This window comes from Caloenas nicobarica, chromosome 2 (assembly GCF_036013445.1).
Source record: "Caloenas nicobarica isolate bCalNic1 chromosome 2, bCalNic1.hap1, whole genome shotgun sequence".
Lineage (NCBI taxonomy): Eukaryota > Metazoa > Chordata > Aves > Columbiformes > Columbidae > Caloenas > Caloenas nicobarica.
The window spans coordinates 17,865,492-17,880,913 of NC_088246.1; the positions used below are offsets into that span (position 1 = coordinate 17,865,492).

The following is a 15,422-nucleotide window of genomic DNA, read 5'->3' on the forward strand; positions in this document are numbered from 1 at the left end:
GTATTCACCCTATTTGGGGGAAGAATGTTATGAGGGCCTGCTTTAGACAATGTTGCCTTTGACCTTGGAAGCTGATAGCCAGCAATTCAATTAGGTTTTAGAGGAGTCTATTGGCTTTAACTGCTCTTAGATGATGTCCACTATTGTGACTTGGGTTACACTGGTCAAGGTGATCAGTGCCTTTTTGGGAGAAATATGTTTAATAGTTCTGGATAATATACTTTTCCCCTATGATAATAACACATTGTGCTTCAATAATTGGTCATTTTATTAGTCCAAAGACACGGATTGCTTTTTGTAACTCATTATTTAAAATGTATGTGTTGTTACCATCACAATTTTTATTTTTACTATTTTGGTGTAGCTGCTATTTAGGCATAGTTTCCAGTGGCCAGTGTAGCTTTTTCAGGTAAGAGCTGTCTGCAGTGATCTCAGAGAATTGGCATCTTCACTCAGAGAAACAGCCTGGGCATGTTGCCCATGGTTCGGATACTCGCTATTTGAAAGCAAATCTGTTTGGCTTGAAATATTGTGGCTTAGGGTCCTTTACAGCTCAGCAATTGCATCTTTGCAAACTGCTCTTCCTGGGATGAATGGCAGGGTTTGAATACACCTCGTTGTTATGCAGCATGTCCTACAGCTAGAGGAGCCGAATGGAACAGCAATAACCTCTGCAGAGTGAGTTTTACAGAAGCCCCCAAATTCTTGCAATTGTGCTATACCAAGAACTGCAAGCAGTGTACCAAGGTCAGGATGAGCTAGTAAGCCCTGTCTCCCAGCAGCAATCTTTGCTATGATATAGGTCCATTAATGTGGCACAGCATTGCTGCCACGGCTCAGGCAGAGTGCCGTGCCACGTGGATACACGATGCCCTGTTACGTGGTGTACGTTTACTCAAGCGTGCCTCGTGTCTGAGGCCCCGAGTGCTGAGAAGTCTGAATTCAGTCCCGTGTTATCAGTCGACGACGCTTCCCTGCTGGTTTCTTGAAAATCGCTGTCTCCAAAAGCAGCAGCGTGTGTTGAATAACAAACCCCTTCACATTCAGATTCTTCAGGTTTGGGAATGGAGCCAACATTCTTGAAGAATGATTTAGTGGCCAGTAAACATCTGCAAAGTCTGTAAGACTGTCAGAAGCAGTAACATTGAAAGTAAAGATCATATCAGTAGCAATTCCCCTGTCCTGACAAGGCATTCAGTGAAAATATTTGTTCAGTCATCCTTGCTCTCATTCCCGTTATCACAGACAGTTTCACATGTTTTGCCAAAAGAGCAATTCCATCTTCTTTCACAAAGCTGTTCACATCCAAGGCCTTTGCAATGTTAAACACCAGCCTACTACTGTTTCAGGACCTCCCACACATGCTTCTTCGGAGTGCAGGAGCCTCATCTGTCTTACGCAAAGACTCTGCGGCGAAGGGCTCTTATAACTTTCAATTAGTGAGCATCTGCAGTGTTCAGGTTTTGCTGCTCCTTGAGGATTCAAGCTCAGTCTGGCTGATTTATTACACTGCACCAATCTCCATGACAAGTCAGGATAGTCTTGGAACTCTTCTAAGTACAATTTTCTTGCAGAGTCAGAGCCATTGAAATTGCACTGTGCTAGGACTGAAACCATTTGCAAATACAAATTCTGGAGAAGGAGGAGGTGTTTCTGCTTCTTCAAAACCTCTTCGCAAATGAGTACAACTTTCTGAATAGTTCAGGGCACACGATTCTTCTGCTCCAAGAGCTTCCCCCTTTTTGCCTGGTTTGCTGCAGAGCCTCTCGCTTGGTGAATAGGAAAACTGAAAACACAGCCCTTCTTGAGATACCTCCCAGTTTACTAGAATCTCTGAGGGCCTGTTCAGGAGGTGTCTGGGGATATTTAGGTTTGGGAAGAAATCCTGTAATGGAAATAATAACAGTGCAAGTTGTGGTAAGCAGGAGCATGATGACTGCAATAGCTTCACAAGGGAAAGCAAAGGGAGCAAAACTAAAAACTTGACTCAGAAAAAAGGCAATCAAACACTAAAATCATTCTTGTGCAATTGGAGGTGAGAATAATCCATGGGCAACTATTTCCCCTGCGGTTCACTCAGCAATGTTTCTTTGTGCTGGTTTTTCTGTATACAGCCAGGGAGGTGCGTGACTACGTCTTTCTGTGTAGATTCCTATAATTCCTCGGGATGCTCAATAAAGGAGTTCCCATCACATTTCTTGCTATATGAGGAAAGAGATACTTTTCTGATATATAGGAACTAACCCAGTTTGAAAGAAGCCTCAAAACCCAGTTCACATCCTCACTGGGTGCTTGTTGCTACTTATCTGCTAGCAAAGCACTAACATGAACACAGCTAAGCATCTCTGAAGGCAGAATGATTAATTTTATGATGTGCCGTTCCATGCCATTTGATAAGTTCCATCTGGTCCTTCACAAACTTTAGAAAAGTTGTTTCCATAAGATGTCTGTAGAATTTCACAAGTAGGAAACTGAGGTGCCAAACAATTGCAATTTGAAGTCATTGTAGATACCTAAAACCTTGTGGATGCTCATGATTTCATGGCTCTTCACACATTCAAAGCACAGCTCCTGTTGACCTCATTTTCACCTACCAGTGCTCAGCACTGCTGACGATGAGAGCCTGGGCTCTCAAATTGGAGTCGAGAGACTGGGGAATGTACTGTGGCATCTGTGAAAATGTTGGTTAAAACAGCTCGTCCAGCCCTCCACACAAACCTGCAGTAGAAGCTGAGTCACTGTCAGTCATTAACATGATTTACTTGGCATTGTTGGATCCATTTGACTACCTGTTTTCTTCTTGTGTTCCCCTCCCACAACAGCCTTGCCGCTGCTATGCCATGGCTTTGAGGTTGTGCAGGGCAAGATCTCAGCTACTGCTCCTGGTTCAGCCTCAGAGCAGGTCCATCCAGAAAATACCACGTGTGATTGTGCTGCTGTATCTTACAGTACGCTTAGTGGGAAGGCAGTCTCCTTAGGCATTCCCGTTTTTATGCACACATCATATAGAAGCAAACACACATATATATGAATATATCTGTATCCCCTTATAGATATAAATAATTTTTAAAATTTCACACGCAATCATTTGCACGATCTGTTGTGCAACAGTTGTCTGCGGTTACCATGAAGCAGTCTTGCAACCTACAGCCATTTGTAGGGCTGTTTGACTGTTGGAGCCCTGCATATGCTTATGCACTTCCTTACAAGCTGCTTGAATTCTTTATGCTCGTGATTGCACAGAGCGCAATTTTGGCACATAACTTAGATACCTGGGGTTTAGTATTTGGACATAAGTATTGTGCACATCCCAGTAGCCCATGCAGTAGATGGAAGCAACTATGTTTGAAAAGATCATATTCGTCAGTCTCTTCGTTATCTTACAGGCAAGTGAAAGAAACAGTGAATTTTCTCTCCCTGACAGACTTATCCGTTCTTTAGCTGCTGGCTAAACACGCCCTGGAAATCAGTTCTGGCACTCACTTAGAAGTTCCTCCACTTGCCTGAAAATACAGCACCTTGTAATTTAAATCGCCTTTGTGCAGCATGTGCCATGTCTGAGCCTGCTGGGCTCCCAGGGGCAGGAGAGGAGCTGGCTCCTGCGAGCGGGGCCGCGGGAGCTGGGGGGCACGTTTCTCCGAATTCTGCAGGAGGCTTCCGAAAATATCCTGTGTGCACACATTCATATCATAACGTTACACCGCATATGTAGGGTCTGCTCCCAAACCCACAGCCAACTAGCATAACAAAATCAGATTTTACTGCTGTAGTGTCAGCCTAGGGTTGAAATATGGCTTTGAAACCCTCCCTTTCACCCCGCTTTTTAAATGAAAAACAAGCGGGCTGGAGTGTAATAGTGCTTACCCTGGCTGCATTTGACTTCAGCTTTTTACTTTTAAAGCCTTATTTTAGGCTTTAAGAGCTCCCAATTAAACTTTTTAGATCCAGAGTGAAAGCCTGAACGTGCCTGCCTGCACAACAGTGAGATTCCTGGGTGGGAAAAGGATATTTTTATATGAAAAATAAAGAAAATAAACATAGCGGTACATTTTCTCCTTTCATACTCCTTATTCTTCTTTTTCCTAATGAATCTTAATTTGCCATTTTCTCTTTTCCTTTTTTCAACATCTTCCAGCCCTTTCCTTTATTTCTTTTTTTTTTTCTTCCTCTTTCCTTTCTCCTCTTTTCTTTATTTCACGCTCTCCCTTCCCTGCTGCCTAACTTGGCTTTCACTGTTAACCCATAATGGTTTGCAATAGGAGGACTAACTACTTCATCTTTTCAGTCAGCACAGCACATGCTGTAAATCCCCTTCTAAATAACACCAAAAAAATGAAGCCTAAATCAGATATTTGTTTATCCATTATGAAATGCATGAGGGAGACTATCACCAAGGAATCTGACAACGTTACACTGTTAGTTACATGCCAACTCAATGAGTAAAGGTTTGATTCCAGTCAGCTTTGCAGCAAACTTGAAAATAACATAATACCATATAACCGCCAGTTCATTAACAGCTCGCCTCCAACACTACACAGCCCTGACTCGCATTATAAGCTCTACTAAAGTCTGGCTAAGAAAACAAGTCTCACACGGTGCCCTGCATCTCACCAAGGAGAACACACTGTCACTGGTCATGGGAAATTTAGAGCCAGTTGTGACAGCATGAACAATGAAGTGATTTACACCAGGTTTGTATCTACTTTGCTAACTCATAAATTCTTCCATGCAGGTGCACAGCCCAAGACTGTAAGGCCATTTGCACCATGCCTACTATTATGCGAGGCTTTCAGTGCACTTATTAATACAAATGTTAATATAGACCTGCAGACTCAATTCTCTTTTATGGTTTATAAAATACACCTATCCCAGTCTCTGTGGGCATGTACACTCATTTTATAAAAATCACATGTATTAAAATGTAACTAGATGCCTACTCCCGCTTCAGCAGGCTCCAGGCTGCACAGGGAAAAAAAAATCTTCAAGTTCCCAGATATTCAGGAAAAATACTTGAGAGGTACCAGTCCGTCATAGTTAAATCTTACATCTCATGTTTTTTTACAAGAAGTACATTTCAAATAAAGTTTTCCCTGGAAAGGCTTGGTCTGAAGTGTGATGGCAAAGGGATATTTCCAACATTGGCATGACCCAACCTATGGGTCTCAACAGAAGAGGTCAGGCCAGTGCTAAAGCTTTTCCTGGAAAAAAAAAAAAACAAACACGAAAAAATAAACACTGGATGAACAGGGAAAAATATTCACTGTAGCTGTCACTGTGAACGTAAATTGTCATTGTGCACTTCTGAAAGGATGCAACAGCTGATGACAGGTCAGTTATTATATTTGGTGTCATTGTGCAGCCAAAGGAGTGAAGTAATGGGGTTGTGAGGGTGGCTTCATTATGAGCTGCTCCATAACCTCCTCCTGGAAGAAAGAGAGAGCAGTGGTAAATGACAGCTTTGCTGAAAGGGAGTTTTCTCTAGAGCCTGGGCCCAGAGCTTGTTCCTGCAAGTTTCTGACAGCTTTCCTCCTCCTGCCCAATAAAAGGACATGGTAATAAATCTTTGTCAGTAGAAATCTGGTACCCCCCTGAGATCCAACCAGCTGCAGTTGGCATCACACGTACTTGCAGGTCACGCTGCCTTACCCTGTCTGCAGGCACAGGTCGTCTGAAACTCAAACGGGGACTTTCATCCCTCCACCGAAAGGCTCTGCTGCACAAGCACTGCCAGCCCTGACTGGGTAGATTCGTGTGGACCTGCCCAGACCTGCTCTGGGCAGAAGTGGCTTCACAAGGAGCAACACTGAGCGGACCCTGTGTGAAGATGGCCCAGGGTCTGCGGTAAATCAGCCACCAGGACAAGTTTGGGAATGTTTCTGTAGGAGACTCTGTGGTTTGGAGTGTCTTCCAGCATGAGCTTTCCTGTATGTGCTTCTCTGTAATTCATCCTTAATAGGTCTGATGTCTGTGGGGAAACCCGGGAGGCTGGCGCAAAAGGAAAAGGATCTTAAGAGTTACTGTGCTGGACTGGATAAGTCTCGTTTATGTCTAGAAAGCCTTTGGTAGTGTGGGTCTCTGGCTGAGTGATATTTGCATTCAGAAACTCTTTTATCTGTTCACATCAGGTTCAAAATGGGAGCACTCCAAGTGTGGGCGTGGGAAGGCCAGCTCCGGCTTCCTCCAGTTCAAGCCAGAGGAGCTGAGGTTTGCTGCGCTTGGGTTTTTCAAAAGGCGCTACAGACTTTGCACTAAGATGAAATGACATTTCTTGTAAGAGGAAAGGGCTTGGCCTGGTGTTCTGGGCTACAATTTTCCCTCCCTTGCACTGCTGAGCAGCCCGCGCTAAGCCACCTTCCCTCCCCAGATGTGGGTAAATGTTCGTGATGTGTGATTCATGGCTTAGTTTGGGATTCTTTGGGAGGAAAGGAGCTGTGTCAATGCAGAAAAGTACAGGAATATTAACTCCAGCTAGCCCAGTTTTGTTCTTGGAGAACCAGAGATCTGAAAGTCATATGTGCCCTGAAATTGTGGTTTGGAAAATACTAGAGTGAAGGGGGGTGTGTGTGTGTGTGTGTGACCTACAGAAATACCTCATCTCACCACTAATTTGCTCACACATGTAAACTTCATTTTTCATTCAGCTGCTCCAATTTATTTCCTGTTCCTCCCTCTTTTTCATCCTCTTGCTTGTTTTGAAAATGCTGGTCAACACATGTTAAGCCAGAGTCTCCAAAACCAACAAAAGAAAGTTCAGGAGAGGCAGAGAGAGAAACGGCTGAATAACGATGCCAATTTTTAAATGAAGATAAGTTATACAGGACCTTTTACTGAACCAACAAATATTTTATAGTGTTCACCGTTTGGGGCCAGCAGTTCTTTTTTCCTCTCCATTTTGAGGTAGAAAGTGTGTAATTCATCAGGAAGCTGTACATGTTTAAGTAGCTTCAAGAAATATTACGGTCATGTGGGACTGACCTACTGTGTCTTGACTTCCGTGCCCATTTTTTTCCCCACTACATAATGTTCTGTACCCTTTCCTCTCTGTCTCATTCCCTCATTCGCACATTCTTTCCCCTGTTGGTTTCAAGGCATCTTTGCTTTGTCAGTGTTACCTGATAACACAAAGCAGGCTTTTAAGCCAGTTGTTGCTGTTTGGCTTGAGCTGTATAAAACATCAAGCAGGGGAGCAACGTGGATGTTTCTTGGTCCTACGTAAGTGGTCGGTCTTTCCTTTGCTGTTCCCGACAGCGCCTTTAGGTGAAGTCAGTTCATCACCAAACACATGTGATATTCTTAGATCCAAAGAATAAAATGTAACTGTAATTAACATTATTCAGCACACCCCCGAAGTCATCCAAGTATATAAAAGTTATTAGTCTGGACTCGGTGAACACTAAGAGTCTGAATTGTTCTGAAATATTTGAATGTGCTGCAAGCACCGTGTAGCCAGAGAGTGTTTGTATGTCGTAAATTTGAATAGGAATATGTGCTACGGCATTGTCGCTCTGTCTTTCTTCTCCAAGATTGGATGCAGTACATAAAAGGGCAATGTGCATGTACTTAAACGTATGTCTTCTTGTGAATTATTTGTATATTATTTTGACAACAGTAAGGTGTAATGGCAATGTACTGGAGATAAGTGATGCTATTGTCCAGTTTACAGATGGTTTGCCTGCAAGAACCCTGGGATTTCTTGTCTTTGAGTGAGCTTTTCTGATAGCAGAAGAACAAAAGAAAAAAATTAAAATATAGGAGAAAATCTGGAAAATTCTGCTCTTAAATGCATTTGAAATGGTCAAAGTATTGCCTAGGCTTGTTGTCTTTGGACTTCTGAGACTCATTTCCATCTCTGCTAAAATGGGACTGCAGGCTACCTTGCAAGAGAGCTGTCAGGATCAGCCAATGAATATTTCTGAAGAAATTTTGTGGTGAAAAAAAAATAATGTATGCTACACATATTATTAATAATTACGTGTCTCCTGAAAAATCCCATACTATATCACAAAGCTGGTATTGTCCAGTGACTACACTCTTGGCACTGCATGCTACAGTAAACTGTATACTGAAAACTCCTACTAATGGAAAGGTATACAGGATTCCGTTGGTAAGTGATTTATAGCGACTTCCTATTATAAACAAGAGAGAACAAATATCCCGCCTTGCTGGTTTCTTTGGGTGGATGGCGAGAGCAGAATGAGGCATTCCTGGCCAGGCACAAGCTGATTCTTTGGATGCTTGCAACTAACTGGAAGCAGAATGAAGCACCAGAAAGTGAGATATAAATGACAATCCCTAATTATAAATGATTGAATTTCCATTTTCCTAGCATTTAAAACTTTCCATTTATAGAGCAAACAACCACTGGTTTAAGTACTTTCCAAGCTTGTAATAAAAATTATTTCCAATATTTAATATTAAATAGACTTAACTATAGGTAGTTTATTTAGGAAGGTTATTTGTGCTAGCCAGTGGTATGCTGTTGATAAACTTCAGTGTGCACCCTATCAAATAAGTGTTGAGAACAGTGTGGAATGTAATAATGCATCAGCATTGGCTTTCTCTGGAGTCACTTGACACATTGATCTAAGCTTGTCAAGTCTGTAGGTGTTGAAATTTGTGGGACAGCCTGCCTTGATCCAACTTGTGAGAGGACCACACTTTTTCAGGAGAGACCAGAGGTGGCTGCCACCTAAGGTGTGTTAGATTAAAGTTAACCACAGTGCTTGGAGAGGGCAGCTATGGTGGCTCTGTGGTACCTAGTAAAATGTGCTGCCTCTCACATAGTGAGAGAGGGCTCCTAAGTGAAGTGCCAGGTCTGCCCATCAGCACTTGCTCTGAGCTTAGTCCTTAGCTGAGGCTACTCAGAGATATTAAGTATGCTGCATCATTTTGCCTTTATTTCCATCACCATTTCTGGAGACGTTACCCAGTCCCAGTGCCATTTCCTCATTGCCTCAGAGAAAAAATCTGGGAATATGTTGTGCCATGGTCAAGAAATCAAACACTTTCCCTATTGAGAATTCTGTTCTTTGATTATATTAGTGAAACAGTCTCACCAAAATGTTGCTTTTACAGTTGAAATATACTTTGCAATTGTTGTGCAGATATGTCAAATATAAAAAGCTTTAATTATCAAAAGCTTTAATTAGTATTATGGTCATGAGTAGAGCAGGTAAATTGCAAAAGATGAAGAAAAGGCAAAGTGTTGAACAAGATTCACTGTTGGTTTTGGTTTTGGTTTTTAATTAATGCAATTTTGCCATCTATGTTGCCTCTCTTGTCAGTGAAGAGCTAGACGTGGCTAGACTGCGATTGTTCCAGGCTAAGCTAAGCAGCTAAGGCTGTAGTTACACCAGCAGTTTGACCTCTAAAGGAGAGATATGGTCCTCCCCTCACCCAGCTCACAGCTTATCCACGTAGGTGATGATGCTACCTAAAGGGAAACAGTGGGAGGAGGAGGCCATAGAAGAGGGCTTTGTGGTCTGGTTTTGCAGCAGCACTCAAGGGTGTTGTACTGTGGTGTTAAGAGAGCTGAAACCACTTCTTGGAGGACATCTCTGTTGTTTGTGAATGGAGTCTGGACAGCTAGCCTGGATAAAAGTATATGGCTTAGATGGCAGGTTCATGGCAAGTGAGGTGAACCCTACTCTTCCTTTTGAGTTGGAACAAATTGGTCTGACCAGCAAGACATCAAGGAGAGCATGAGGAATGGTCTTTGTCTCTCTCAGTGTGGTTATCCCCTTACACAATAGGGTGCTAATACTTATTTCCTTCACTAAGGGCTGTTCAGACAGATGTGAGCTGCGTGGATGCCATGGTAGCGCAAACCGGGATATGCTGTAAGAGGTTTGGTGTAGCAGTAAAGGATTTTTGGCAAGAAAAAGGGGGCCTGTGCTTTGAAATGATGGATTTTCAGACTTCATTGTACTAACACGCTTTTACAGCAGTTATTAGCAAGAGCTTTGCAAATTATCAGTGATGGTTTTATTGTAACCCAGTTTCAAGTTTCTTTGACATAAATTATTTATTTGGAAAAAAAAAAAACCAAAACAAAGCAACAACCATAAAATCTGAATGGAACTTAAAAAGACTTGTAATTCAAGAAAAATCTTCAGCAAAGTTAAAGAATACTCTCTGCTCCTGGATTTTATTTTTTAGCTTTGCTACTGCTTTTATGTAGCGTGGGCAAACTGCTTGCTTTTAGAGCTGGCTAAACACCAGTAAAAAATATTTGCAAATACTCCTTCAAATAAACGCTGGAATTGGAATGTGTGTCACCATTCACACCTACTTTCCTCAGAAGTTTGTACAAGCAATTTTTTTGTTCATACGAAATATTTTCCAACAGCATAAGAAAGTGACAGATGCTTGAGAGAGGTGTATTTATAGCCAGGTTTGCTCTGGCAACAATGTTCTCTATTACTTGCCGTTTCCATTTCTATACCTACTGACCTATTCAGTCCTAAGCCTCCTCTTTAAAATTTTATTTTTAAAAAAATTTAAAAAAGAAGCAAAGCTAAAAAATTATTTGTAACTACAGCATAAAGAAGGAGACTTCTGATGTCATTCTGTACCTGTCTCTGGATCAAATAGCTTCTTTTTTCCTTGATTCCCTCTCCTCTGTTTAGGTTGAATTTCCCTCTCTTAAATCCCATTCAAGCATTCATCTAGGAGAGCTTAAGAGATACTGATTTAAGATGTGCTCTGTTGGAACAAAATGTAAACTTTAGTCACTTGTAGACATTTATTTATAAAGCTGATTTGCAAAAGGATGGAGGCCTGCTAAATCACACAGCTTGGCAAACATCTGACCTCTGAAATAACAGCTGGTCTACCTGCATTTCTTTGGTGAGACCATTGTCTTCAGTGGTCCCCTCCAAGTGCTGGGGAGGGCGGCTGGGCTGAGGCACCCAACGCGGGTTGGCTGGAGGAGAAGACGGGTTTTTTGCTGGGCAAAGTCTCTTGTCAGTGAAGAGCTATCAAGAGTTGCAATGAGCTTTGGGACCTATGCCACTGGAAACTTTGTTTAAAGAAAACATCAACTTTTAATTAATAATCTGATGGAAATGTAGCAATAAGGTTGATTTTTAGTTGGGAAAACAGCTTCATAAGGAAGAGCATTACTGTATGAGATTTATGCTGTGTTTAAGGGCTTTTCGGGCCCTGTATTAATTAGTGCTCACGCTGGTGGTGTTTCTTTTGTTTGAGTGGTTCTCCATAGGCATTGCAGTTAGGCATCGGCTTCTCGCTCCTCTATAATGTGTTTCTGTGTCAGAAGAGCAAGCCCACTGAATAAAGCTTATACATTTCTGCCTGGTAAATATTTCTGGCTTCTCTGCAACGTGAGGACTTCATGAATGAACAAACGTGACTCTTGATGGGGAAGTGTAGCTTATGCCCGTGATGCAATTCCATCTTTGCAGGCTGGGAACCAGGTGTGCTTGTTGCTTGTGTCCTTCTCAGCCTCCGCTGTGACGGAGTCCCAGCCTGGGCAAGGGGCGCATTAAAAACCACACGAATCCTGTGTGTGGGGGTGAAAGTCCTATTTTTAGTGCATACAAGAAGGCATTCACTGAAGGGCAATGAAGCTGATTTTTATTTTTAGGTTTTGCAGTTCCTTATGTCCTGCAAAATATAGGTGACCCTCCAAGACCAGCTTTATGCCGACTATTGCCAAAATAGCCAAAATAGTTTTTCCCAGGCAGGACCGGTATGGGGTGCACCGGGCAGGGTTCAGCACCAGTTCTACCAGTGCAGTTCTGGTGAGACTCAGTGAGGTTCTGCCTCACCGAAGCCTTTTTCTGTAAGGTCATGTCTTGGGGACCTCCCCACAGCACTTTTTTTCGACATGTGCCCTGCTCCAAGCTCAGTGTAGATTTCTTCAGGAAGATGCTTGTGTGAAGCTGACCCTTTACATGTGTCCAAACAAAGATCTTATTGGGAAATCTGGTATCAATTTTAGAATTAATCTTGTGTTATTTTTCCATGTACCTATTCAATGAACTTGATCATTTAAAAAACTATTAAGAGAAAGTAGACGTCTTCTTTTTTTTTTTTCTTTTTTTTTTGTTTTCAGAAACTCTGGAGAATGGACCAAATAAGTGTGAAAGGTGAGTAAGGAACTTCACAGTTTTCCAAAATTATTATTATGATGGTTCTCCTGACATCATGTAGCTATGTAAGCTGTACCTGTAAATATTTGTTATTGCTTGAATCTAGCGCAGCTAACAGAAGAGGAACCAGCAAAGATGAAACATACTGGAAGGAGATCAACGCAGCTATGGCCCTAACAAACCTTGCCCAGGGGAAGGATAAACTGCAGGGAACTACCAGCTGCATCATTCAGAAATCATCACATATATCAGAAGTAAAGACTGTTAAAGTGCCATTAGTTCAGCAGTTTTAAGAGATGGGTCCTTTTTCTTTTTCCTGTCAAACAGACATTTTCCTCACAGCATTGGTTTTTAGCAAAATCAGATTCACAGATATGAGGCAAATGTGGAAAATAGACCCCCTTTTACAGTTTAAAAAAATAATGTTCCTTGCTGACTCAGACGTTTTCATTGTATTAAATGAAATGTTCAATTGCTTCTATAAAAGGCATGTAAATTATAAAAAACCTGTTTTTATCAAAACATTAACTTATTTTATGTTAATCAAAGTGCGCATAACATGTTTGCATTGCTATTACAGTAAGTGCCTTGCTTTCAAAAAATAAGCTATAACGTGGGCATAGTATTACAGTATTATGCCTCAAAATGACAATGCCATAATGCTTAAACTTTGTATATTATTCCAAGTGGGCTTAAGCAGCCTAGGGCTAAACACATTACTGCTGGAGGCCCTGGAGAATTGTGCTTATTTGACTTGTACAAATTGACGAGTCTTAATGAAGTTGTTACATCATTTTGTCTCTCTTTTTTTTTAATCAACAATGTTATAAAAATTGTACAGTATGTTTTGTCAAAGTGACAATGAGGTTGTTATGCATGTTTCTTACCTGTATATGCAGTATATTAAAATACCAAAATCATTCCTTTGAAAAGTGCAATACTCTAGAACACACGAATTTAGGAAATAAGTTAATTGTTCAGATTATTTTGAACTTATACATATGCTCCCAGCTGTATTGCTCATTGAAGATTTCTAGTTGAGAAGGTTCCAGCCAGACTAGCTGTAAATTCAAGTTGAATTTCTATAATTTTAAAGCTTTGCAGTGACTAACTGAAGTTTTGATAGAAGTTTATTCTGGTACAAAACTAAATCTATAGTGCCATTTATTATTTGCAATGGAGCTCAAAAAAGTTTCCACAGTAGAAATTATTATTTTAATGTGATTTAATCATTTTAATTTTGTATGTACTGCATAAATGAGGACAGTTGGTTGACAGTTCACATTTCAGTGAGAAAAAGCTATAATATAAACTCTCAAAGCTGAAATTAGAAACACAGATGGGAAAAGAAACATTGAAAAACTTAGTATTTAAGGTGGGAGTTTTTCAAGTAGATACTAAGCCGTGTATTAAATGTCATGTCTCTAAACTTGACTGCTATTGAGCGTAATAACTAGCATAAAACCAGGTTTATTTTTAAGTTTTATTGGGAGGTGTACAAGTTATTCTCAAGTCATATAACAATGGTTTAATGAGGTTTACAGTGCTTGAATAAATGTGGCAAAGCCAAAAATGGTTTATACTGAATCAGTTACAGAAAACTGGAAAAGAGCTGATTGTTGCTAGAATTTGGATTTTTTCCTGTGGGTATCCTGTCAGGATTTTTCCTACTTGTCCCTTTTCTCGTTTTTCTTTTTGGTGAGCCATCAATGAACAAGACTTTAGTCCTGCTCCCACTGAATTCAATGGCAGAACTCCCACTTCAGTGGAAGCAGGACTGTGCTAATGATGAAACTAAATTGCAAGTAGAGGCTGTTCCAGTTGCACTAAAATAGCCAAGATCCATTGCAAATATCTGCCTTGGTGTGACTTCTTAGGAAACTTCTTGTTGTAACATAACATGTTGTTGGGTTTATTTAGTGTACAATGAAAATTATTTGATATGAAAATATTTTGTACATATATATTTTTACTTTGTTTTCTAAATTGCTGATTTGCAGTGACTTAAAGTGCCAAGCAAGAAATGTATGTCATGACTGTATGAACAGTTGAAGTATATGTTTTACTGACTTGCATCATTATGTGTCTAAGATTCCATGACATTAATTTTTGATACTTTACTGGATTTTGGCATAATAATGTGAGTTTATAACTAATAGCAGTGAGTTAATACTTCACTTTTGTTCATACTATTATAAGTTATTCTGGTATTAAATATTTTGTGACAATAAATTGATGGTTTTGACAAACTTTTCTGTTAAAAGTATTCACAATGTTTTTGTCTACATAAATGACAATAAAATTTGTCATATAAAAAAGGTACTTTTGGGGACTTCTCTGGAGTAAAACTGGAGAAGACAAGCCATTGTACAAATAACTTGTTCATGGTTCTTTTTTTAAATGATCAAAGCACAAAGAATAATCTGTAAAACACATCAAGTGGGTTTTAAATTTAAGAAATACTTGGCATAATTTCTTGTTACCATTTCCTTTAATTTATTTTTTTTCTACTGCTGCTCTAGAGTTTTCTGAAAACACAAATTCTAATGAATTATGTGTGTGGTTTTTTAAATAACAAAAATCATGATCAGTGCTGAGCCAACAGCTAATGAAGACTCAATAATTATTTATGATATTGGAAAAACAAACATTATTATTATTGCTCTTCTTTGTTTCAACGTATGTAACCATTTTAGTAAAATAAATAACTGCAAACAACATCTTGCTGGTTTGAATCAAACATTCATTTATCTGTGCTTAGTTGCATTTCTGTTTTCCCGTTATAGTCAGGGTTTCTCAGTATTGGGATACAAGCATGTGATTGGCAAAGGCAAAGCAGGAATGCCAGTCTTTTGATTAATACACCTTGTGGTGCATGGTTACATGGAGTAGTTTAGCCCATCCCTGATGAAAATGACTGTTGAGCGAGTTTAGGCTAATGACTGCTAATGACAACATGGCATGATGCTTATAAATCCTCCACATTGGAGGGGTGCAGAGGGAGCCACAGCTAATCACTGTCCTGAGTCACCAGAGGAGACCCATGAGCTGGGAAAGACTTTGGTCATTTAAGGGTTTTTATGAGTACAGGCTACATTTGTCTACAGTACCATGCATGGATACACTCTGGCTGGGGAGCCTTGGTGGAGAAGGAGATGCAATCAGCCCATCTGGAAGTTAAGTGCTCATAGTAAAGAGAGCCCAGAGCAACTGGTCTCCTAACTTTTGAGCCTCAGCCAAGTTCCTCCAGTTTCATGGGAGGGGTGATAGCTAAGGTTTCAGTGGGCACTTTCAGGTTTTATGTCCTTC

The 15,422-nt window shown here is 40.5% G+C and overlaps 1 protein-coding gene across 2 annotated transcripts in view; it reads left to right on the forward strand.

Moving 5' to 3' along the window:
• MKX (mohawk homeobox) overlaps window positions 1-14,322 on the forward strand; it is a 46,892-nt gene extending 32,570 nt beyond the window's left edge. The window contains exons 6-7 of one of the 2 annotated variants that reach the window (XM_065629108.1): window positions 12,077-12,110; window positions 12,220-14,322. In XM_065629108.1, the coding sequence (XP_065485180.1) occupies window positions 12,077-12,110; window positions 12,220-12,406 (221 nt within the window). In that variant the 3' untranslated portion in view covers window positions 12,407-14,322. The remainder of the gene's footprint in view (window positions 1-12,076; window positions 12,111-12,219) is intronic. The other variant, XM_065629109.1, reaches the window with a different exon arrangement.
• Window positions 14,323-15,422: the final 1,100 nt, after the last annotated feature.